The 26,703-nt window shown below is 47.9% G+C and overlaps 1 protein-coding gene across 1 annotated transcript; it reads right to left on the reverse strand.

The window, feature by feature from the left end:
• Positions 1-2,832: 2,832 nt before the first annotated feature.
• fnip1 (folliculin interacting protein 1) lies at positions 2,833-23,196 on the reverse strand. The gene is given in 20 exon segments (XM_068744427.1): positions 2,833-2,976; positions 3,119-3,234; positions 3,337-3,537; positions 3,746-3,911; positions 3,992-4,466; positions 4,632-5,597; positions 6,492-6,661; positions 7,472-7,618; positions 9,079-9,164; positions 9,407-9,495; positions 9,498-9,607; positions 10,372-10,507; positions 11,003-11,074; positions 12,469-12,552; positions 12,963-13,054; positions 13,240-13,314; positions 13,552-13,652; positions 15,470-15,517; positions 15,676-15,805; positions 23,105-23,196. Coding segments are annotated over 20 exon segments (3,435 nt in total). The 3' UTR covers positions 2,833-2,897.
• Positions 23,197-26,703: the final 3,507 nt, after the last annotated feature.

Genomic DNA, 26,703 nt, shown 5'->3' on the forward strand with positions numbered 1-26,703 from the left:
GGCAACTAGTTCACCCTCCACTGGTCACATGATGGTGTTTACTGATTAAGTGTGAATGTTGAATACTGGTTCAGGGTGGGTCACTCAGCAGCTGGACTTCAGCCTGGGGGGGGGGTATCTAGTTCCTTAAGTAAGAAAAAATAGAACCATCAAGAAGAAGAAAGAAGTGATCTATTTTATATACATTGAATATGCACCGTTGACTGTTTGACTGGGGGGGGGGGGACTTGGATTATGCATTTTAGCAAAAAACACATTTAAATCCCTCAGCTGAAATGTTTCTTCATTTTAGCGAAAAACAAAAACTCTACATTTTTAAATGTTAGTTTGTAGTAAATGTTTTTTTTATTTACACTTAAACTGAATTACAACTTTTAGGTCCCGTTTATATTTAAATTTGTTTCCTTCCTTCCCTTGCCATCCTAAAATGTGACGGAATGAATTTGGTGCTCAAATTTAATATATATTGCAATCTTCAGAGATATTACTTTTGTAGGGGGTGCGAGGACATTTCAAATGTACCATTTTATTTAGGAGTCCCTTAACGCAGCACAGGTCCTCCCTCTTGCTGTCGACACCTACGAAGTAATCCGATTATCGTTGTGCACTTTAAAGAAACCGCTCACGTCAAACGTTCACGTCTTCTTGTCCCGTGAAAAACAAACGTCAAACCTTCGTCTTTAATAAAACTAAACCCGCACGGTGAAAGTTAAAACGTAAAACACCGTCCCAGCTCCCGCCACGCACATTAAACGCAAGTTTTGTCGCGTTCCTAGTTTTTTTGCTTTTCACGCGCACAGACGGGTTCCGGTGACGTTTCCAGGGGCGCTCCTTTCATTGCGTAACTGAAGCGTGCGCTCGTTTTGTTTTACCTGCAGGTGGTTGGAAGTGGGGCGGAGTTTCAGGGTGGCAAATTTAAGGGGGGGGTAGATGTTGCACATTAGCAATCTGATTACTTTAGCACATTTTTAATTAGGTAATTTTATTCATTACGAATGATATGGTTGAATTGAAACATGGACTTAGAAGGTGAAGAACAGCGACTTTGTTTTCCGGCACCTTTTCCCTTTGAGTTGGTAACAAAAAAAGATTTCCAGAGTGGCATAAATTCTTAAGATCGGCTTCTTTATTGCACATTCCCATAAAATTGGGAAAAATAATAATTTGAGGAGACAATTTTTAAAAAGACATTCTGTACAAACACATGGAAATAAACAGAGTATGTACAGTTTACACGGACCGTAAACCACCTCGGGTACCTTGATCACGTATGTACAAAGAAAACGCAGATACAAATTCAGACCTTTTAAATAACGGCTGGGTACAAAACGTAGGCTGATGCAGCAGCGCATCGTCAATACAGTAATAACGCGTTTATATATATATCAATTTCACCAGCAAAACAAGCGTTCCAGAAGCCCGTGATGCGTTCATGCTCTCTGTTAAGACTTGGGTCACATGCAGGGTGCGATTTGAGTCCACACAGAACCCAGCTACAAACACAATCCCAGAGGTCCTGGAGAGAAATCCAATCATTGGTGGAAACTACTTTCCAAAAGTCACTCAGGGGAGCAGAATTCCATCCCATTCCCATAGCTGCAAAGTGCTGTGTGACGGTGGCTGTTGTCATTTGGGAATAACCTTAATAAAATAAGGATTAACCCGCTGCTGTCAGATGACAATACAAAACCACAGTGATGATTAAAAAAAAAAAAAAGAAAAGTCCTATTGGCCCCGCTGCAGGTTAGAAGCTATGAAAGCAAATTAACACCCAGAAGAGAGGAAACAAATAAAAATCGCACCCTGGTTACGACAAAAAAATATTTAACACACTAATATTATTAAAAGTCAAGCAGAAAAAATAAAAAGCAACGCAATTATACATTTTCCATTGTGTTTTCATTGAAATATTAGAAAAATAGTGTCAACCATTCCCGTATTTCAATCTGCTCGAAGGCCGACCATCTTCCGCTACCCGCAGCAAACTCCAGAGTCGTAAACAGAACCTCGAAACATTGAGATTATTTCAGCACGTCGGCGTTAAATAGACACAGATTTCCATTTCCACACATTTCCCCTCTAGTTTTACGTAACAATCAGTTCAAGAATTAAAATAAACAGCCTTCCCTTTTTCAAGAAACACAGCGTAGAGTCTCCACAGTGGATTCCTCTTATTAAAGTTGCTTTAAAAATGACACCTCAGGGATTTCTGCGGGGCAAATAGAAACGTGTGTGTCATCTACTGCCCCGATGAAGATCTGAGGTAGTGCTGCACCTGCGATAAAAAGTCAAAGACACTTTTGCCTATTTTAAAACCAGCTTGTAGAACTAAAGAAAAAAACGTTTTCAGAATATATAAACCGCCACAAGGCCAAAAATTTTCTTTTAAAATCAGGTGTGAATTGTAAATCCACTAAAAATAAAAGTGATTTAAATTGGCTTGTAAACATACATATATAATATTTATCGGTTTCCTTTAAAATCACAGTCGGCCACTCCGTCGGCGAAACGTTTAAGATTGTACAGACAAAAGTAGAAACCATAAAAACCATAAAATCCAATGAGGTTTCCTAAAGTTTCATTCTCAACGGGAACATAAAGAAGAAAGTCTTTGGCTTTTCTGTCAAAAATAGATTCTCGCTTTAAAAGAAAGGCGCTTCCAGACACCTGCAGAGCCCGCTCCATCTGTGGGGACATCTAGTTCCCCCTAGTGGTGAAACATCAGCATTGCAACAAATTCAGCAGTGGTGGCAGGAGGTGCAGCGCAAACATCCCACTGATCCCGGGCACGGACAAGGCCGGAGGGTCAGCTGCTGAGCGTGGACGGCTGGTTTATGGGGGGGGGGGGGGGTTTCCTCAGGCGGCTCGCTGGCCTGGGCCTCCGTGCCGCTCCAGTCTCATAGGAGGATCTGGGCCACGTAGGGGGAGTGAGTGCTGGCCACTGCCGCCAAAAGGGGAAGGTCACTGGACTCGATTCTGCAAGGAGGCCAGACCAACAACAATAAATCACAACATGTTCACATCTGATCCGGATCCACTTCTCATTCGTCTCCATGTAAACCCAACAGGCTCATTCCCGAAGGCCACCTTGATGACATCACAACGGTCGACGGCTTACCCGAGGACCATGCCCAGTTCTTTCACGTGGACTCTCGTCTGGCCTTTCAGGTACGCGGCAAGCATCTTGCTCTTAAAGTAGATCTCCTGCAGGCGGTCCTCGAGGTGCATGATGCACTAGGGGGGGGAGAGGGGGGGGGGGGGGAGGAGAGGAGGGGAGGTCTTACCGAAACGGAAGCAGTGACGTCTACATGCGGACAGGAAAGCGGCGAGACGTACGAAGTTGGGGGACAGGCTGAGCCTGTAGAGCTGCTGGGTGGACTGCAGCAGGCCGGAGACCAGGCTGGACACCAGGACCTCCTTCCCCAGCTTGGAGACGTCCGTGGCTCGTCTCTGGCTGCTGGACACCTGCACCGTCCACTTGTCCGTGTCTGCTATGATGCAGACGGCCTCGGCGATGGGCTCGTCCAGGACGGGATGCTGCGGGGCGAGAGGGATCGGCATTCAACCGGGTCAAAGAAGGACACGCGTGTCTCAGTTGGACACTCACAGGGACACAGCGGTCTTCTGGCCTAACGAGTTAAAGGCGCCGCCCGTTTGCAGACGGAAACGCCACGGCCAGAGCTCTGACTCACTTTGATCTCTCTCATCAATGGAAACACAGAACAGATCCCGACGGCCCCCCCACCTGAACGGCGTGGGTCAACTCGGACAGGAGACTCTTCCGGAGCGTCTCGTCTCCGGGCATCCCGTGAAGCACGAAGTCCGGCACGTAGGCGGGGCAGTAGCCCCCGAACAGGGACCGGCCGAAGTTGGCGATGGACGGCTTCGAGTAGTTCTCCACCAACGAGGAGCTGCGGGTCACAAAGACGGGAGACGAGATTCCGTTCACGCCACGGCGATAACGCAGCGATCCCATTGGTCCTCCGCTCACCCTGGGAAGGGAACCAGCACCTCCTCCTGCCAGTCCTCCGTCTCCTCGCTCTCGCTGTCCCCCAGGGCGCTGTCCGAGCTCTCGTTTCGGGGGATCTCCCAGTCGTTGAGGGGCGCTCCTTTCTGCTTTTGGTCCCCTTCGCCATCGTGGAGTGGGGGGGCCGACAGAAGCCCCTCCCCCTGCTCGGCAGAACAGCCCCTGCAGCAGCGGTCGGATGAATCCGTCGACCCGCACCTGCTTCTCCTCTCCGCTTCCTCCTTCCTGGTGGACGCCGCCTCTCCGTTACCCGAATGTAAACACGAACCCGAACCCCGGAAGCCGCCCCCCTCGAGTCGCCGGGGCCGCCGGGCCCCCGAGGGGTCCAGCACGTCTCTGTGCGTCCTGTCCGTGGTGCCGGCCACATCGTCCATTGTCCTCGTCTCCACGGGGGCGTCCAGGTTGAAATACTCGTCGAAGCAGGTGGGGCTCCACGCCGTCTCCCTGGAGACCCGCTGCAGGCTGCTGCTGCTGGATTGGTCCTCTGATGCGTTGCTGCTCTTTGGCCCCGCCCCTCTCAGCATCTTACTGGAGACTCGCTGCAGGCTGCTGCTGCTGGATTGGTCCTCTGATGCGCTGCCGCTCTTTGGCCCCGCCCCTCTCAGCATCTTACTGGAGACCCGCTGCAGGCTGCTGCTGCTGGATTGGTCCTCTGATGCGCTGCTGCTCTTTGGCCCCGCCCCTCTCGGCTGCTGCTGAAGCAGATGTTTCTTGTGCTTCCTCATTTCCTCCTCCACCTTCCTCCGGCGGCTCTCCGTGTCGGACTCCGGCGACGTGGAGTCTCCGATCAGGAACGTGACTTTGGCCGCTGGCTCCTCGTCTCCCGTTAACGTCAGCGCCATGGCGTTGCCCAGCGTCACCGTCACCGGCACCGGCACCGGCACCGGCACCGGAGCAGCCGTGCTCTTGTCTGGCGGCTTCTTCTCCAGTGTGCCCCCCATGCCTCCCTCCACGCCAGCGTCTGCCCTGGAGGTCTTACCCCCCGGGCTCACAGGAGGGCGGGGGGGACTCGATGCAAGGCTCGTGGGTACCGCGTCAGTCCTGGTCTCTGTGTCCGGCACAGAGACCGGCCCCCCCGGGGGGGCCGAGGTGACTCGCTGCACCGTCTCCTCGTGCAGCTCAACGGGTTCTGACACTTCTATAGTCTCACCCTGGAGCACGCTGCTCCTGGACACCTGACTCTCACTGCTGTCCTCGTCCTCGTCCTCGTCCTCGTCCTCCCTGGGCGTGTCCGTGTACGTGCTGCTCTGGAGGCTGTTGTCTGACCGGTAGCTGCCGTCCTCGGCCTCTCCCTGTTGGGATAAGTAGTCCCCGCTGGGTTTATGGACAGTCACCAGGACGTAGTCCGACTCCTCCACCTCTCCTTTCCTGAGGGAGGTGGTGATGAGGGAGCCCGGCATCACTATGGCTTCGTCCTCGGCGCTGTCCAGCATGTGGGTCTCCAAAAGCTCTGAGCAGCGGATGAAGTAAGTGAGGACGTAGAGGAGTCTCTGGACCAGGTCCCGCCTGCGGCCGACGACCACCGTCCTGGACAGCCGCACCGGCGACCCGATGGAGCCGTACAGGTCTCCTACGCACAGCGAAGAAAACATCCTCAACACCAGAACCCCCCCAAACAGGTATGTGACATTCGTGTCTCGGCGTCATTGACTCTTTTCAGCAGGGAATGGGAATGTTCGAGTCGTTTTAAGGTGAGATAATATGCTCAGAGAGGAAATTCAGAAAGAACTATTGTTTTAGGCAAGTAAATAATTCAAAGTATATTCAATAAAAAGGAGAACATATTAAACACAATTAAATCAATGTTTCCATATAGATATCAGTGGTCTGGAGTGCAGTTCTCTGCTATGAACACTAGGTGTCACCAGAGACGCGGTTTCTCATCCAGTATAAACACATGGTGTTTAAACACCATGTTTGCATCTTTATGGTCATAAGATACATGCAAGTATTGGAACAGCGGATTTACATCTGTGCCAGAAGCTCTACTGGAAGTCAATATCAATTTAAGTCAGTAAAGTGTATTTATATACTTATATATATATATTATATATTTCAGACAGGAGAAGTCACAAAGTGCTTCACAAAAGAACAATAAAATACAGCTACGGCCAACGCAATAAAATAGAAATAAAAAAACACAATCAGCGAGGGTATAAGTTCATAAAACGACCCGTAAATCTGCCGTAGCTAAAATGCTGTGGGGTTTAAGATTACCCTTAAAAGCGTCAATAGAGTTCACAGAATGCAAAGGAGAGAAGAAACAGCCTGAAGGAGGCGCTCCTCGGTCCTGGAACGGGTTCGAGGGACCAGAAGAAGGTTTTGGGTTTTTAAAAAGGTCCAACACTGAAAGAACGTTTTATTGGACACCCAAAGTACACACCGCTGATACTACTACAGCCGACGCTACTACTGCTGATACTACTAGTAGTACTACTACTACTACTACTGCTGGACTTCTTACCGAGCTGTGCCCAGAGGGGGTTGTAGGGATGCGTCTTCGCCAGCATGTCGACGCTCTTGGAGGAGTGTTTCTCCAGGAAGATCTTGATGGGAGGCTGCCCATTGGGCATGACGGTGGGCACCCAAGCCAGATGATTGGTCAGCACGGCTGTCAGCAACGCGGGGAGGAACCTGGAGTTCACACACGGGTTCGGGTCAGAGAAGAGAAGAGAAGCATTCAAACAGTCACTTCCTGTTTGCCCTGAGGTCAAAAGTGATCTTCGGTCAGAGTCTCTCTCTCACACGCACGCACGCACGCACGCACACACACACACACACACACACACACACACACACACGCACACACACACACACGCACACACACACACACACACACACACACACACACACACACACACACACACACACTACTATCGACATGATTCACTTCTCAGTTCCGACCACAAGCATCCTCCTCCGTTCCCGTCTCATGACTTCAGTCATGCGCTCACAGGCCTGCGTGCCCCGCAGCAGCAGTCATGGGAGCGCTGACGCAAAAGGCAAAAGGCCCGGCGTGATAACGAGGCAGAAGACGTTTCGTCTGCAGATCAAACGTCTTTACAGGAGCAGCTGGACCCGAACTGGTGGACGTAGCGACGTCCAGCTTCTAGTCGTAGTCAGGCCGGGACTTTAATTACAGCCGATTGACTTATAGGACTGATGATTTACATTTCTGTTGCACCAGAGACGGTTCAACAAATAGTTAATAAAGCAGCTCGGTGTTCTAAAACCAAATTAAACTGAATGTGGGTGGAATGTTCAATAAGAGCCTCGCCACCGATTCATAAATACACAATTAGCAGAGACTGGCAGGGATCTCCTCTTTCACAGCTCCCTCTGGGGGGGGGGGGGGGAGCAAACGGTGACACATTCAAAGCGGGGGGAGGCAGAACAGAGGCTGTGTTTGAGGACGCAGCCTCACAAACAGGTTTGACACTCAACTGGTTCTTGGAGGCCTGCTCCATCAGCGAGGAGAGCTCCTTCATGAAGTGGCCGCAGAGCAGGTTCTTCTCGGACGCGCCGGACATCATGGTCAGCCACGCGGGCTCGGCGACGCGGGGCATGGTGTAGAGGTTGCAGATGGTCACCCTGGAGGCGAGGAGCGGAGAGGAAAGGGAGAACACAGAGAGAACAGACGTGGGATTGTCTCCGGCGGTAAACACAGAGTGCTACTGTCTGCGCCGGAACACCGTCGGTTGTGTGTTTTTAATGGCCCGACCAAAGCGCCTCTTGCTGTGGAAAGTGTGTCTGTGTGTGGCTCAGTTGGGACATTTGTCCAGCGAGAAGGTTAGCATGCCTCGGCTGGGTTTGACAGCACGGACAGACAAAGAGACAAATGTTTCGGGCGGGTTTTACACACTTATTCTGAATCCCTGCAAACCCAACATCGCAAATCTAATTCTTCATTAAACGCAGAGATGCCCGTCTTTGCCTCCGACACCCCCAGCCACCCCCAGCCTTTCCTTCCGTCATGCTCCATGAAGCCTACACCCCATAATGCTAACCATTTAGCTGCCGTCTGAGGGTGAGGCTTTGCAGATACTTTGGTTTGTCCCCTGCAATCGCGTCCCGCCTGCTGCCACTGGCGTATTATTTACTATTCTGGGGCTCGTGGTCGCCGTCGGAGGCAGATAGGGTTGCCTCCCAAGAGGCTTGGGTTGCCCCCGGCAGCAAGGCGAGGCGCCGTGCCACCGTCATAAATTACAGACATGTATGATTTCACATCGCCTGTCCTTGTCCATAAATATTAGCCGCTGCGGTGGAGAGACGAGGAGGAGCAGCTCCTAAAAGTCGGGTCACGTGCGTTCCCCTTAGACACAACCTGGAGCCAGGACTGTGCAGCGCGGCGACGACAGGACGCGTCGCCTTGATCCTGCGAGACAGACGCCATCTTTCATTCATTCATTCACTCATTCATTATTACTGTGACACTGAACCACGGGGCATCTGGACCGAGTCACCTTGCTACGGGCGCACCTTGGACCCAAAATGAGAACATTAGCACGAGTGGCGTATTTAACTGCACTTAAACGGAGCTCAACAGAACCAGGACAGGGATCAAGTGAACGCCGCGGCAGGAGGAACCCGGCGGAACCAGGAGGAACCCGGAGGAAACCGGCGGAACCAGGAGGAACCCGGAGGAACCAGGAGGAACCCGGCGGAACCAGGAGGAACCCGGAGGAACCAGGAGGAACCAGGAGGAACCAGGAGGAACCCGGAGGAACCCGGCGTTCATGCTGCAGGGTTCTTACATGAGACGAGAACGAGACTGGATGTACGCGGCGGGCGAGGTCGGGATCGATAACGACCAATCGTTCGGCCCTCGTTTGGAACGACGGTGAATGTCAGGCGTCGGCATGTCCCCGCGGAGAGAATGATTGTTTAGCCACAGTACACAGAAACCGAATAGCTGCGTGTTTACATTTGCTCATAAACAACGCAATGAAAGGACAGGACATTCTGGTTGCGTCCCGTCCCGCTGGGCGATAGCTAGCTGGAGGACGCAGGCCGTAGCTGCAGAATACGAAATGGATGAGTTGTAGCCCAACCTGAACTCGTTGAGCCCGTCCACCATCCGGCTGTAAGCCAACGCCCTCTGGCTGCCATCAGCTGACCGGCGACTCATCTTCATGGCCTTGAGAGTGACACAACGAAAATGCCCTCGTGTGAAACGAGAAACGAATACTTGGCTCGCAGAGGCAAAGTTACAGGATAGATAAAGGAGGGAGGCTGAAAGGTGAAGCTGGAGGCCGTGGAAGGTTTGCGTTTTTGGACTACTCATAGGGTTAAATTAAGTCTGACAGGTTGAACAGGCAGGAGATCAGGAAAGGGAAACAAGCCCCCCCCCCCCCATCATTAGAATCATCTTATATTCACCTGTTCAATGGCGCTCTTCAGCTTGTTCATGTGGCTTTCAAAGAGTGGGAAGTGGGAGAAGAAGAAATCCTGGAAGCGATTGTTCTCCTCGGCTTGAGGGACAGCATGAAGATGACTCCGATGGCAATCTTCTTCTTCCGAGCCGCGCCGAGGCTCGGCCCGCCGCTCTCGTCCGACATGTTGAAGCTCTCCTCGACTGACCTGGTCGGGAACGGGAGGCGGTCAGCGACGGATCCGATACCGCTCAAACTTCCTCGTGATCCGTTCAATCAGAATTTTAGCGATTTTATTCACCTAAAATCCTTCCAGGAAGAACTTAAGTGTCTTTGTAATTTATTGTAATTTATTGTAATTTATGTAATTTATTGTCATTCATTGTCATTTTACATCTGTGGTGTGATTTATTTTAAATTTATTGTTATTTTGCATCTGTGGTGTAAAATCATTTTTATTTTTCTAATGTTACTTTGCATCAATTGAGTAATTTAATATTGGTTTTATTTTTATTTGTATTTTTATTTGCATTATTAAATGTCGATGATTTATGCACGAAGGACTTCCAACGGAAACAAGGCTGCAAGGGCTTTTTTGAAATGCTCCTCTTAGACAGGATGTTTGACTGTACTTGTACTGTAATACATGCTACTGTGTGACTGTACTTGTACTCTAACATTCTATCTAATAAATATTTTCATCATCATCATCACTTTACAAAAAAGGCCCAGACATGCCGAGCAGGAAGAACGAAGGAAGAGACTCTAAGAGCGTGCTTGCAATTATCATAAATCACAAACCCACGCCCCCCCCCCCCCCCTCCCCCCCCTCCCTCAAAGCCTCATTCAAATTCCAAGCGCTCGAGTGAAAAACATGCGTTCTCCAGTACATGTTAATTTATGCAACTCATGGGCATTGATCTGTATTAAACATGCCCTTTACACAGGTTTTGTGTATGCGCGGCGCCTCACCACCGGGGGAAGACGCCGTTTTCCAGGCTGGTGGTTTGGCTGCGGAGCCACCGCCGCTGGTAACTGGATGCACAGCTGCTGGTCAGGGAGGAGCCCGGAGACGGGAAGGGCGTGATCAGCAGGCTGCTCAGAGACGCTGGTGGAGAGATCGTGTTGCTGAGAGGAGGAGAGGCAGGGAACGAACGGAGAAGCAAGACGGACGACACACAATAGAACTCCACATCCATCTGACAACGGTCACACGCTGCAGGTTCGGGTTGGCCTGTTCACACTAGGCGTGCACGGTAAGGACAGCCTACCCAGAATGCAACCCTGATCACAAGGCTACGTGCGGCAGCGGTTTTGATCAATGAGATCACGTGCGTGAACCGATAAGAGAGCGCTAAGGGTCACAAGGTGTGTGAACGGATGCAGAGGAAGCTCTGCTCACGAGCTGCACGCACAGATAAAGAGCAACGTAGCTGCGGCTTGCAATGATCATCAGAGTTCCTGTGACCAACATAACATCTGGAAACATCTGGATTTGAACGCAGCCATCCCGTGTTTGGAATGGGATGAACGTGAACGCAGCTCCGAGCTCAGCCCGAGTGCTTTTCACGTCCAGCTCCGGCTCCTCGTGTCCTCAACTCACCCGATCTGGCGATGCCGCTGTCCCTCTCGTCGTGGAGTCCCCGGCCCGGCATGTCCATGGGGTGACTGTGGCCTGGGTGAAGAGCGAAGGAAGACGGAGGGAAACGGGGATGAGAAATAAAACACACAACACATTCCGCTGAAGACAGCCGGGAGGGAGTCGTCTGTTTTGGTCAGAGCCCTGAGGAGCTCACCGGTGCACCAAGGTGAAGATGAACTCTCAACTGGAGCAACATTTGACCACAATCTAAGGCTCCAACCTCCAGCAGGACTCAGCAGGATATTGACTTAGTGCTTTTCTCTTGTGACGCTAAACAGGAAGTGTCACAAGCAAATAAAAAAACCTACGGAACACAACACCTAACACGAGTGTTGAAACGGGCTGAGCTGGCTGTCGCTACCTGCAGCAGCTACAGCCGTGATGCAACTTCCTACCACAGATTTATGGGCAAGCCAACACAAGCTTTTTTCAGCAAAGTGCGTGTGCGTGTGTGTGTGTGTGTGTGTGCACGACAACAACACAAACGTGCTCTCCACAGGACATTGTCTGACATTAAAGCAGCAGGCCTGACGTTTTACCCCAGACAGACAGAACGAGGACGGAGCTCTGATGCGTCTCCGATTAGCAGAATAGAACCAGCGACCGGAATCCGAGCGTCGCTTTCTTCAGTTCCTCGTTTCCTTGTTGCTCTGTCGGTCCAGATTTTAGTTCCAAAGACTTCTTGTGTCTAATAAAAGGCGCTCATATGATTTAAATAAAAGGATAATCAGGGGATATTAGTTATTTACAGTGCCGATAGGTGAACAGTGTTTAGCATGCACGTCTTGTAGAGCTAGAAGTCCCCTGGAACAGTTCGCCCCAGCATGGCCGGGCGCCGCGCAGCGTGTGCAGGCACGATGAGGGCATTTTACTTTGGAAAGGGTTCATAAAGGAAGAGAGAAGAAGTCACAGAACAGGAAGAGACGTTACCGTCGATGGTTAAAACAAACGGCTTAACTGTGCTGCTCAAGCAGGATGATCACCAGAGAACTCCAGACAGAAACCAGTGAAACCAGTGACACCAGTGAGAACCCATGCACCCCCTCTGTTTGTGTGACACACCTGCAGGCCTGGGTCAGATTCTGCTGGCAGAGATATTTATGATCCGCTTGATGGGTGGGGCCGTTTTATTGCGCTCTGTGATCGTCACAGCGACAGGCCGGCCCACCTCCCAGCTCAAATTTCAGCCATCCAGCACCAGAACCATGTCAGAGAGTGATCCCTGCAGCTTCCACCTGGCCCAAGGCGTTTCCGCTCAGGTGCTGTGAATTTGCATGCCACGACTATCACTAGGTACGAACGTCGCCACGCAGGCATGCTGGGAGTCCGTCCGACCCACCGCTAGCGCTACTACAGCCTAACACACACACACACACATGCATGCGAACCGGCACGCGTTAGTCGTGCGCCGGTTTTTAAGCGCCAACCTGAAAAGAAAGATGCGCTCTTGATGAGGCGCAGAGGGCCCTGTTCAGAGAAGGCCCGTCGAGGGCTGCAGAGCTGAGAAAGTCCTGTGCGGCACAAACACATCACGTAAAAGGAGAAAAGGGGGGGGAAGATAGAAAAGAGACACAAAAAATAAATAAACAACATGAGCCAACAGTTAGTGAGAGATTCTTTAGACTGGAACGAAATAACGGCCGTCCTCTAGGAGGTCAGTCCGGCGAGAGGAAACAGCTTAGCAGCTAAAGTCAGCGTTTAAATCTCGCTTGTAAAAGTTCAGCCGCTTTATTGTCTCCGATAGACAAAGAAAACGCCACAAAAGAATAGAAACTGAATCTGTGAAAGAAACAGAACTACCAGATGCAATGAAAGTCAAGTACTCCTCCATCATTCTACTGGGGGGGGGGGGGTTATTTTCAAAGGAAGATATAAGAACTGAATTAAATGCACTGGACGCAGCCGTGTGATTGGTGGTTACCGATGCTCCCGACGAGACTGCTGGCGCCGGCGCTTTGATCAGGCCTCAGGGTGTTGCTGTCCTGTCCAATGAACTCCAGGCTGTCCTGTAACCTGCACGGCAGGAAGTGGAAGAGCAAGACAAGCTTGTATACCATGTACATAAACGTATACTGCTAATACAACGCATATACGTTTAGAACTAGAAGCAACACATAAGTATGGCGTATATCCGAGACAGATGCAGGAGTGTGTGTGTGTGTGTGTGTGTGTGTGTGTGTGTGTGTGTGCGCGCTTACATGTTGAGGCTGCCACACACACTGCCTCCCATCCGGGCGGTGAAGACCTTACTCAGCATCAGCTGAGGCGGCGATCTGAAAGGACGATAGCGCGTCAGCACGTGATGGTGCTCAGCTCTGTGGCTTTCACGTTCAACTCATTCCACATAACCGGCTCTTCACCGGTCCTCCGCTACACTGTACCTTAACCCATCTTGTTACCAAGGTAACACAAAGAATGCCATGTCAAGAGTTAATGTCATGAAGATGTAAAAGCGAACTTCATTAGAAGCCAAGAAGCTGAAAGGTCGTCCATGCGTCCCCGACCTCTACCTGATCTGGTGGATCTTTAGTGTGGAGCCTTTGTAGCTCATGGCTACAGAACCGAACATCATTTCTCCCAGCATGACCACATCCGAAGAGCACCTCGAACCCTGGAGAGGAGAGGAGGAGAGGAGAGGAGGAGAGAGGAGGAGAGGAGAGGAGGAGAGAGGAGAGGAGGAGAGAGGAGAGGAAGAGAGGAGAGGAGGATATTAACTAGAAGAACACACGTTTTCTGTATACGCATGTATGTGCAAAGAGGACATACAGTAGGTGCGTCCTGGCGCCACTTTTAACGCCATTTTTTACATTATTCCATTATTAAATGCATTTGAAAATGAAGATATATAAATTGTGAATGTAGCTAATTAGATTAATTAATTTAAAAAATACATAAATGGGGACTGTGCCATAAAACAAAAGCCGCATGACGCAGTTGTTTCGTGTTCTGGAGTATTTGTGTCCAGTCGTATGAAAAAACGTCCAAACACATTGGAATAGAGACGGAATTTTACTGCAGCGTTGAGTCTTTGAGGCGTCTTTGTTCATAAACGTCAGGAGAGAAACAACATTTGCGCATTAATCCCACCGTGAGGAAAACAGTTTAACAGCTGAACATTCTTAATGGGGAAACAGGAATGAAGCTGGATTATTCAGAAAGAGAATATCGATAGATAATCCAGAGGCATTCGTGTAAACAGCAAACTAAAAGCAACGTGAGCTCAATCGGCCTCAGTCATGTGCCTCGTCAACTTGGCAGAACATTCAAGAGGAATGCATCTGGGAGGGAGTGTGTGTGTGTGTGTGTGTGTGGGGGGGGGGGGGGGGGCAGGCTGTGTTAACGGCTTACCACTGTTGCTGCTAGTATAAAACAAGGAAAACAAGCGAGGAAGAGGAGCAGAGTGAAAACAGGATTGTTGCTTCATGCTGGTTTAAACTCTGGCATGTGTGCGTGTGTGTGTGTGTGTGTGTGTGTGTGTGTGCGTGTGTGTGTCGGCCGCGGTGAAACTGGAGGTGTGTACAGTGAAGCCAGCAGCATGTGACTGTAAGTCATATGACTCCTAAGAACTCGTGCTCAAACAGCACTGCAATCATTCCCACCCTCCTCCTCCTCCTCCTCCTCGATTTCCTGCAGCTTTCTTTCTCTTGTCCATTTCTTTCTTCCTCTTTTTAGCTAATCCTTTAACCTCAAGTCTCACGTAACCTTTGCATCGTATCCATCCTTGTTTTTCTCGTCCTCTCTCTCTCTCTCTCTCTCTCTTCACCATCGGTGGTTTTCTGTTCCTTACAATCTTTCTTCAACCATTTTTTCCAAGCAGATTAAAAACAACTAAATAAAACCTACCAACAAATAAATGAAGCTGAAGGAGAAGGAGAAGGGGGTGAAGGGTTGAGAAATTAAAAGGAACAAAACCACAAAAGGGGCAGAGAGAGTGAAGAGGGGGGCAGCAAAGAAAGACTGAATAACAGAGAGGTCTAGAAACAAGCGGGCAGAGAGAGGAAGAGGGAAGGCAGACAGGACAAGAAGGAGAATGTTTGAGAACAAACGCAGCCAAGAAGCGATAGAATGACGGACAGACTGGTCATGTGACCGAAAGAATTCTGTCCCGCTGAGGCCGCGTTTTAAGAGCAGCAGACACGAGGGGGTCGGGGTTCAGCGAGGGACACGAGGCAGCATCATGACATCAGGCACGTCGCTCAGAAAGAAAAAAGAAAAAGCAGCGGGTCACCATTTATTAAAAGATAAACACGGGTGAGGCTGCCCCCCCCCCCCGGTACATAAGCCGCGTCATTAATGCGCTCCGCTGCTATTGTTGTGATGCGTTGACAGCTATGCTGTAGTAAAAGCAGTCGTTGTGATCGTGTTTCCCCGGCTGGCGTGGGCGCGCTCACTGAAGCACGCACTCGTTGTGGAACACAAAGAGGATACCTGTTTGGCATGAAGGCTGATACCTTCCGTCAGGCTCGGCCTGGACAGCTGCCATGTTTGGAGAAGGGACTCTTAGTTTTACAGATTGGAAAGAAATCAACTTAAAGCGACGATCAATTCATACCGATCCTTTCAAAATAAGGGAAGCGATGAACAGCTGAATGATCCACGACACCAACGAGGCAAGGAGAAGACGCTGCACTCACGGAGATGGAGGTCTCCTCGGGGGCCCTCTTCTTGGCACTGGAGTCGAACAGGACATTTCTGCCCCGCCTCTCGCAGTCCTGGTAGACGACCAGCCGGATCTGACTGGGCTCCAGCTGGGGGGTCGGCCAGCTAGATTGAAGGAAGAGTGGACGGGCGAGAGGGGGATCACAAGGCGGGAAACAGCTAAACATGGGTGCGGCGGAGAAAACGGTAGATGACGCACTTGAAATAAATTCATTCACGCAGACAATGTGGTCAGAGATCAATGAGAAGACGAAGACTTTGAAGAGGAGAAAAAAACCCGTCTAGTCTAGAATTATAACAAAACAAGTGTATAAACTCCCACCTCTGCGTTACTTAAGATGATACTATCACGCATGGCCGATGACTCACAGCCCGAGGTCGGACTTTTCACGGCCCGAAGTCGGACTTTTCACGGCCCGTTTTGTTCACGTTCACGTTTTGTCGTTTCATGTTACTTTTGGCCCTCCAGCTGTCGCGTTTGCAGCAAGTAGAAAAAAGTAACGTTGACATTGAAGACCGGAGATTTGTACATTTGTCTTTCGATGTTTTAAACACAGCTGGCCCACAGACACATGATGAGATCCGGCCCTCCATACAAAAAGGTTTGGACACCCCCCGGGTTTAGCGGAAATGTCCACTGTCGATTTAGTGGGGGGGCTATAAATATGACCACGGAGGATTTCTGTCTGATCTGATGGATAGATGGGTCAGACAGACGGGCACAGAGCTGGGTCTAAGTATAGCCTTTATTGGGGAGCAGGGAGGCTCCCTAAACACCAGTGTTTATAGTGAATGGGGTTTGGGGGGGGGGGGGGCAAAATAGCATCATTGTGTGGTTCTGGTTGACACTGTGGTCAGCGGAAAATAATCTTAACAGCACTTCTTACGTTGCTTTGATCATTAGCTGGTTGACTGGACTGCTGTGCAAAAATAAAACGTGTTGTTATCAGACGAGACCCAGAGACGATCTGCATAAGCTGATTGGTTCAGAGCTCCCTTTGTTTACAGCCAAACAGAGAGAAAACACAGAGGGAGCGGGGCTGGGAAGAAGCAATAAGCACATGACAGAAAGCCAGAACAACTGACAGAGCACGTTTTAGAATAAGAAACAGCAAAGAATGACAAATATTCTAGAGAGTAAGGGGGGGGGGGCAACGTGACAGACACAAAGAGCAAAAGATGGGGACAGATGAGAGAAAAATACAGCAAAACCTGAAGTGGAGGACAGAAAACAGATTTAAGAGGAGATGAGAGTCAACAAAACCCAAAAGCATGAGAGAGACGGAGGAGGGAAGGAGGAAGTATGAAATCGGTGAGCTTGTGACCGTCACAGCGCTGATGAGAAGAGTCATTCAGAAAAGCAGCGCTTGACTCCACATTACTTCTGTCGCGGTAAAAATAAGGTGATATAAAAGGTTATGGGCATAAACTACGATCACAATCTCCTACACGCGCGTTTGTTGTGTGCAAACCTTCTTTAGTACGCAACGTTGACCCCGAACGGAACAATTCCATCTCTGTCATCGTCACGACGCACGAAGCTTCAAGCTGCGGCCAGCTGAGGGCAGCGCCTGGAAGCCCGGACTAAAACGTGGCGCAAACAACAACAACGACGCCGTCCTGCGAGCCTCGCTTCACCGACACCGAGATGCCCGCCGGCTAAGTATCACCGACTCCTACCTGGGTATCATCGCGAGTCTGCCAGTCTTTCCCGAGCTCTCTCCCTCTCTCCTCTTCTCTCTTAGCCAAAGCAGGATCTAAGAATAGCGGTGAACTAAATTCACACAACAACATGAGACTGTCAGGTGATCGCAGGAACGGACACGGCAACGGCAGCGCGCCGGGACTGATGAGAGCGTGACAGCAGGGGTTTCTTTGTGCCGTCTCCCGATCCCACTCTTTTCTCCTCATTTGCATGCGTCCTTGTGCCACAGCATCGTCTGACTATTATTTAGCAGCGGATTTTAAGGCCACATGAGCCATTTCAACACCCATGACATTTGTGCAAACAAAACTCATGCCAAAAGCAACTACAAAAATGTTTGTCTGAGGACACAGATGCCCCCCCCCCCCCCCCCCCGCTTTGTGCTGATCATAACTGCATCACAGCAGAACAGCACAGCAATGACCAAAGTTCACGTTCCTACAATTTAACATAAGCAAACTGAAGAGAGACATTCTGACACGCAAACCTTTAGAACTCTACAGTTTGGCCTGGTGCTCGTGTTCGAGAACAGGTCAAGGATTCATGATCAAGGGGTCATTTATGTGTTCAACAAATAAAGTCACTGACAAAAAAAAACCAACTTGGTCAACAAATTTCTGTAAATCATTTTCTGGAGGCAAATATCACTGGAGTCGGATTGACCCCAAAGATAAAATGTGTTAGTAATGTTAGAGGATTACAGGAGAGCAAACATTAACTCAGAGTCTAGTGGTTAGAATATATAATAAATAAATCCATTTTAATGTCTAACACCTTTAAACAGTTAGCGCAAATGATTTTTTGCTCAAATTGAGTGTAAATTGCATAATTGCGTGTCTTGAATGATCTTGGGGTACCGGTAATATAAAGAGGAAACCCCGGATGTCAGGTATCCACTGACGCACTGGAAATACCCAACCGGGAATGTTGAGCTTCCATAATCCCCGTGTCGATGATGCAGAACGATTTAACACAGCGGAGCAATGGCACCTCTAACTCCTGGTTGAGGATGACTGGTGATGCCCGCATTACCAGCAGCACTACTGTACATGGCTATCAACTTACACCCTGGGATGAGGCAGGATAGTCTTCCACTTGGGAAGTCTGCTCTGTAACTGATGACTGCTGATGAGAGAACGCTGCCCAAACGATATCGGCCTTCTCCTAAAGCTAAAGTTACGCGTTTCACACACTGGTCTCCGCAGCGTGACGAAGTGCCTGATGTGTCAGCGTTCAAGTGCATTTAATTAATACGTGTGTTTGAGCCCCAGCTCCGTTAATGGCAAGCTGCGGGTCACCCTAGGCCAACAATTGCCCGTTGTGGAAGTGCAATAGTCTGGAGTGACATACAGCAACCACCTCTGGCTTCATGCTGGGGGGCACGTTTTCAGGACAGACAGAACCTTCACGCGTTTTATCTAGAGATCGGTGTACCTGTGTAATGCCATTTACATCAGGCTGAAAATGGACCCACATTTGAAATAACTTGCTGCTCCAGAGGCCAATAACTTTTTTATATAGCTACGCACAATGCAGTATTTACCTGTAGTCACACTGAACACAACACCATGCTGTACTCTCCTAACAGAAACTCGTTGGGGAAGGTTGATCACATGAAGCACCTGACGACCCGCGTGTACCTGCTGACTACAACAAAGGCAAAGCTAAAGATGCTAGGCAAAGAAAGAAGAATTGATCGTATTTGTAACATATATATATATACACTTACATAAATACGGTGTAAAGAATTCAAGCTACAGATTATTTTAGCTTTAGGCAGCAAATATGTTAAACTGTTGGCGGGACTTGTTTTGAATTCTGTCTGAGCAGTGTCTGACGACATTCAAACGATGTTAATCCCTGTGTTACAACTTTCTGAATAAGAAACTCATGACAGAAAGGCAGTGACGAGTGTGTGACTGTTGCATTGAATAAATCACGAGGGTGCCGTCGAGTTGAACAGGAGTGTCGAAATCAGAATGTCAAATTTGTCATTCAGGTGAAGCCTTTGGCGTCACAACGTGCCATCTGAAGGAAGGCGTGCACGTGAAAGCAATCTTTGTCTGCTCCTTTTGACGATCACACTGTCATATGACAGGCATGATTACATTTCCACCCTGGAAGCAAAGGGATCTGAGGATCCCAGTCGACCGACTCGTCACCCTGCTTTTTAATAGGTCTGCCTTAATAATGTCTAATGATTCAGGGCTTAAGGTTGCCTGTCATTCCAAGAAATGCATCTTATATTCCAGGGGGGGGGGGGGGGGGGGACGACAACACGCTAACCATAAACGTTGGGACAAAAGAAACTCATTACGGCCGGGGTCAAATCAAGACAGCACATGTGAAGCTACAGAGTTTGGTATTAACAGAGCTGTCTTTTGGGGTTTACGACAGTCCTAAGTTGTGTCCCTTCTCAGGACTTAACTAACATTCATAGAGTAGTGTTTGCTTTCATTATGATGGGCTTCTAAAAATATATCAGCGGATGGAAGGAGTTTTATATAACCTGACGTCCACATTGCGTCTTTCTTTGTCTTCACGCATCAGACAAGAAACTTGACAGCCAGCATCTGAACCGATGTCCCCACAAGGTAAGAGGATCCAGGTCTGATTAGGCGTTAAGCCAGCATACAAGCACTCACTAGAATGTGACCAAACGTGTGTGGTGTGTGTGCAACTTTTAAGTAAAACTATATCTTTACAATGACCCTGCAGTTCTGAGAAGCCAGAGTGTGTCCACTTAAAATAGCCCAGATAGGAACCTGACGACAGCCGCCGTCTTTATAGAAGCCCGGCAGGCCTGCAGGATTCACACACACACACACACACACACAAAGCAACCTTGCAACCCAAAGATATAATATATACATTAATCCACTGCACTTGGATGCTTTGCATAAGCGCAAGTACAAACGTAAGGCAAGCAGACGCATGCACTCATCTTACGGAACTCCACTTATCCAACTCGCATCTTCATGCCAGTGAATGAGAATGCAGCCAGCATGTGATCGTCACGCAAACATGACAGCCGGAGATTGATGGCCTCACATGACACACTGGGGTATGAAAGCATGCACGGGAGGGAGGCGCCGTGGCAATCAGGAAGGAACCCGAGACGCAACTTCTTCTGTGAACTTCCAACTAAAAAGCACCAAAATAAATTATTCTGATTTGGTTCCAGAAAGCGCTAGCCTCAGGTGAGGAAGCGTCTAATTCACATTAATCTGAAATGTCAATATGCACGCAGAAAAAAAAGGATCAGGACAAAGTTGTCGTGACTTAAAAATAATGCTGTACTTCAGTTTGTTTGTTTGAAACCTCTGAGCTTTGCTATAACATCTGTTTTGAGAAGAAACACCTGATTTGGGATAAAATAGTGAAATAGTGTGTAAAAACAAACAAGTTACCCACCAACTCTTTCCTTCCTCGCTCTCACTTACACACACACACACACACATCTGTTTTCATACTGCAACACAAACACAGCTAAGCTATATTGAGTTGTATGGCACAGGTCATGAAGGAGTTTTTTTCCTTTCAACAGGCAGCAGGGGATCATCCTGGACATGTAGTCAAGCTGCGGTGGGGACAACAAAGCTCTTGGCTAGTGATCGGGCCTGCGACCGTCTGCGGGGTGAGCCAGGAGCTCTCACTGTAACGCCCAGTATGCTGTCCCTGACCAGGTCCTGCAGCCAGAGAAACAGGAGAAGCTTTAAAGGCTTTCCTGCCAGGGTCAGCTGACCTGTTGCCCCATGTGGTATTTTGGGGCACGCATTGCCGTACGTTGGGGAAAAAAAACTATTAATCACCACCAATACAGTGTAATAAAACACTGCATAGAGACGAAACCTCCCCACAACACTTCGGCTTTCAAAAGATTCTCGAATCCTCTTGCCAACTTGCAGATGTGCGCATTACCCTCTTAATAATTAACCTTCAGTAACTAATGATCTCACCCTGAAGTAATTATAACTTTAGTCACGTACCCCCACGTACTTTTGATACCATGCAAGTGTGTGCAACCCATCCTATCCATCTTTCTCCTTGGCTTTATTTAGTCAGTCTATGTTCTCCACACAGTCATGCCAGAGGCATGGGGGGTACTATGACTGGAGTCACCCTCACGCACAGAGAATTTATACCGCTGGGCACAGGACAGAATTCAGAAGCATGAAACGTGCGTTGGCATAGATATGTGCCAAAGTGCAAGTCACATTACAAGGTGGCGAGCTTTCCGCTCCTTTGGTAAATATATCCCAGCTTGGACGGCGGGTCCAGGGAAATATTTTCCAGACGTCCACCAAGCACCTCAGTCGCACTATATTTACACCAAAAAATTGTTATTGTCCTACATTATTTTATCTATAATTTTTAGATTCATTAACCATGAAAACAAACCTTTAGCAATAGGAATTGCTTTGATGCCATTATAATTTAGAAGTTATTCACTAAAAGCACACTTTCAGTAGCTCCAACCTACCGTAATGTTAACGAAAGATTCAAAAGGGATCCATGGTCTCTTCTGGCTCATCACTAAAATGTAATCATTGATCCGTTCCTGATAACATTCCCAACATTTCTTCGAAATTTTCATCAAGCTCTGTCTGTAGCTTCTTGAGTTATTCTGTTAATGGTCACAGACAGATTAACGGCATCAAAAAAACAACCTCCTTGGTTAACTAAAAAGACGTCTTCCCCCCTGGAGACATGTCTGACATCGACCTGGAATGTGTGCTAGGAGAAACAGTTCCTGTCATACTTAAACTTTATCCAATTAGCCTTGCGTTCTACAGAAATCAAACAATATTAGACAATATGTCACATAATCTACTTTCTTGCAATTATTCCTTTCAAAACGAGCAAAACCTTAACCTGTAAAATTTGCTTTACACCACCTCAATGCAAATATGAGTCGCATTAAAATTCAAAATAGTCCTAATACAATATGAAAGCTTTGACGATAATAATTAAACAAGTGTTCAACCGATCCGGTGTTAAAACACCGTATTGTACAATTATACTATGGCTTAAATTAAGTAAACATCGTGTCATTTTTGGAGTCTAATTCAATAATCAGACACAGTTAAATGCTTGGAACCCTTGGACACAGATCTGCATACCATGAATCCAACAACATCCCTACTTTTCGCTTTGATCATCTCCAGACCGGCCTGTCTCCGGAGACTGGAGCTGGATCGATCGGCTGAAGCACGCAGGGCTCCGCCGCTGTGACCGCAGAAACGCAAACGGGGACACCCAGGGAGACAGGCGAACCTGCGTACCCCGCTCGCTCCGGGCAACTCCCAAGTGGTGGTACCGATTATTAGCCGATCGCGCCAGCGTGTGTTATCGATTCAAAACAGCACGTGAGTTCTGACGATAAGGCTCGCGTCAACACGGAAGAAGGTGCTGGGAAAGCCGAGTCCCAGCGAGAGCCAGCGCGCGAGCCGAATGCGCTTACCGTCACGTAAGCTAGCACTCAATTAGCATGTTAGCCAGACCGTCAAGGCGCAGCGCGTTTCACGCTACATCCGTTTTAAATGGAACAAATGTGCGAGCGTTTGGTTTGAGAAGTGCGAGTTCAAAATATTACCTCTCAAAAAAAAAAGAAAAAAAAAACCATTCGCTCAGACGCATGGACGCAGTAAACAAAGCTAGGCTACGTAATGTAGCACCAATTAGCAGCAAATAGCTACCTGAAAGCTGGGTCGTCTTTGCCGCATCTTGAAGGCGGCGAAGAAAATGCATTTCTCTTGTTGAAAAGTTTCTGGAAGAGAGTCGGAGGCATTTCGTACCAAGAAAAGAAGGTCTCGTAAATTTCAAACCCGAGAGCGAATCTCGAGCCCTGGAACCGTCTCCATGGGCGCCGTCACGGTCATATGACAAGGCGGTAGTCACGAGAGCTGCTTGGTAACGCACTACAGCTTTCTGATTGGCTGTTGCTACTACAACATCGACGATTGGCTGGTATTTTTGTCTCGGCACCACGTGGTCAAAGGAGTTTCCTTGTTGATGTTTTGTCTGGATCCGTGACTACAATCATACGAGTGTTACTCCGAAGCTCTTTGCCCGAAGTCCACTGAAAGACACGAGAAAAGACAGAACTTCTAAAGAGATTAACATAAAAAAGAAGAAGTTTATTTTCACATTTACCGTACATTTTCCATTTATTTATTTTTGCTGGAAATGCAGGGAGATAACGGATCTTTAGACAACAAAATGGACAAAACGATTATACTGCACTTAAATATTTTTTCTTTTACATTCTCATATTACATTTATAAATACTGTATCTTAAGAGTGGGGAAGAACAGACCAAGAAGCGCAACCAAACGCGTACATTTCAGATCACTTTCCAGAATATGTCTAAGAGAATGCAGCTCTGACATCTAGTGGTTATAGATGGTTATAAATAATTTATACAACACAAACGACTTTCTTGCTTTACGTGAGCTAATCTAATCTATTTTTTTTATGTTTTATGTGAGGAATGATTAAATTCATAGTCAACTGTAATAGCAAAAGTCAGGCTGAAAAGTAATCCACATAGAAAACAATCATGTACACTAACTATTTGTCAGCAACCACACGCAATGCATTAAAAAAAGACCATTTTAATTTAACATTTTAAATATTAGAACACCATCACTCACTTTTTACAACAGATTTTAACATCTTGCTCAAAGCACATTGCAGGACAAAACCCATATAATGGAATCTTTCCTTTTTACAACGTCACGGCGCAATGTTTTCCATATTAGCAACCGAGAGAGGAAATAAAGGAGCGTTTCGGAGTTTGACGCACCTTTCCCGCATCCCCTCAAAGAATTCATCCCTCTCACGGTCATCGTTGAAGTCGAAGAACAAGGCTGTCGGCTGGCTGCTTTTGACTTGCCTGCTCCTCCTCACTGTTAGTCTTGGCGTCTCGTCTTTAGAAATGATCTCGTCTGCTCTGGGGGGGTCTGCATCAGGCTTTATCTCTTCAACAGGACTGGACGTTTGGACTGGCCCACTGGTGCTGTGAATGTTTGGTTTTGCTTTCTCCACAGCAGGGTTTTTGAACGATACATTCTTCTTGCACAAAATGTGCCTTCTATTTGTGAGCTGGGGGGGGGGGGGGGGGGGGGAGAGAAAAAAATACATTTGACCATAACCATTAACTCTTTGTAAACGTAATGATAGAATTCTCCTACTTTTTGTGGGGTTTTCCACTTGAAGACTTGATCTGCAGATTAAAGAAATGCTTAAAAGCACAATCTTGTTAAATATTCTAATATTTCGCCACAAGATTTGATTATCATGATCATTTGTTTACGTGTAATAAATCACAAATGTATGAACATGTCTCCATTTAAATTTAACTACATGAAAAACTGAACTTTTCCATTTACATTTTTTTGAGATGCATCTGTATATTGTTTAAGATAAGAATCTTGCCTGATTTAAAGGCGTCTGTGCGTATTTTGGCGGCAGGTTCAGGTCCTTCATGTTGGCTTCAAAGAGAAAAGGACAGTGATAGAACGACTCTCTGTCCAGCAGCATGTTTACTTCCCTTTGAGGCAAGTGAAACCAACAACTCACCTGAACTTACAGATTTCGTCGACAGAGGCATCTGCAGACAGACGTTTAGATCTCATCAGACAATCGATGATTGTTAAAGACACAGAGCTCATCATTTTGATGATAAAATTAAATGAATATGACATTGAGCTTTAAAAGAGACGACGAACCACAAACATGAAACTCAGTCGATACTGTAAATACATGCGAACATTTTTAGTTATAATAAATTATACCATTTCCCAACTATAAAAAGGTACAACTCGCCGACTGCTAAAGTTTCAAAATGCAATTAAAGAACGGCAATAAATAATCAGAATCTACGTTTTCATGAGCAAGTTTAAAATCTATCCCTTCAAGCCGTTTTACTTTGTGTGTGTGTGTGTCACACTCCTACTGATGATGGTGGAAAGGTTGGGAGGGTGATGCACGTGGACGCTTTCAGCGTGACTCGCATCCAGCAATGTAGAGTTTTTGATGTGAAGATGGAAACGACACTGCTCCTGCTCACTGGCGACCTTTTCCTCTGTTGAGGGGAGATAAAACATAGAATGCAATAACCTTGAGTGCTTGTCACGACACACACACACACACACACACACACACCAGAACGATCCTTTCTGAAGATCTCTGGGGAGGGAAGAGTGGAAGCTGAAGAATCTTCAGAGATGACAGGTGTGTCCAACTCCATGCTGGAAGACGTGACGCTGTCCGCAGTCGACGAGTTTCGTGCTTCCTCTTCAGCAGACGTCGAGTTCGGAGGCACCTGAACAGGTGGGTGAGCTGCTGGCGTAGCAGGAAGGAAGGCTTTGTTTTTAGAGATGTCAGGAAATAGAGGGGGGCTCGCGTGCCACACGGGTGTGCAGCGGGAAAGTTCACTCATCTGTGGAGGGCAAACGTGGGAAATGAGGAGAAAGTCACACGTTTCAAAAAGCTTGGAAAAAAGAAGAGCAGCAAACTGGAAGGGATGAAAACAGCAAGACCGAAATGACAAATCAAATCACCGTCCACATGGTGATCTGGATCAGCGCCGAAACGTTCGAGATTGTTCTCGGTGTCTTCATGCACCAACCATGAAAAGTGAAAGTCAATCAGAGTTTTTGTGTATTTGTAACTGATTTTTGAATCCATAAATGGAGTTTTCATGTTAAAATTATATATTTGTTCCTGACCTCATTCTGGATCAGATCCAGAAGACATTTTGCATGATGGTGCGTATCTGACTCCTTTGACTGTGATTTTTGGTGACTGAATTCAACGCATATTTTACAAGATGTGATTAAAAAAAAAAAAAAAAAGCCTCCATTTCAAGTAAATGGGAAAAAAATCCAGAATTTCTTTGTATCAAGACTGGTATCCGGATCGCTCTCAAACTTTAATGGGATCCAGGTCACAGACCAAGACACATCTTCAAACCTTTAACTTCAATGCGCACAGCGAGCCGGTTTTCACACGCATCACCTCGGGTTCCTCTGGAAGAGCTTCTGGACGCGTGTTGGGCACAAAACTCCTGAATTCTGAAAAGGTCAGAAAAAAGGAAATCACCTCAACGCAGTTTGAATTCACCCACAATGACCAGCATGTATTCATACTCTGGATGAACTGCTTGATGACGTAGCTCGTTCCAACCAGACCGTCTCTTACTGTCGCGTCGCATCGTCCTCCAGCTCACCGGCGTGTCCCGTCGGTTCGGGACTCCGCTGTCCCGCCTGCCTTTACGCTTCAATCGATTCAT

The sequence above is a fragment of the Brachionichthys hirsutus genome, chromosome 10, assembly GCF_040956055.1.
Source record: "Brachionichthys hirsutus isolate HB-005 chromosome 10, CSIRO-AGI_Bhir_v1, whole genome shotgun sequence".
Lineage (NCBI taxonomy): Eukaryota > Metazoa > Chordata > Actinopteri > Lophiiformes > Brachionichthyidae > Brachionichthys > Brachionichthys hirsutus.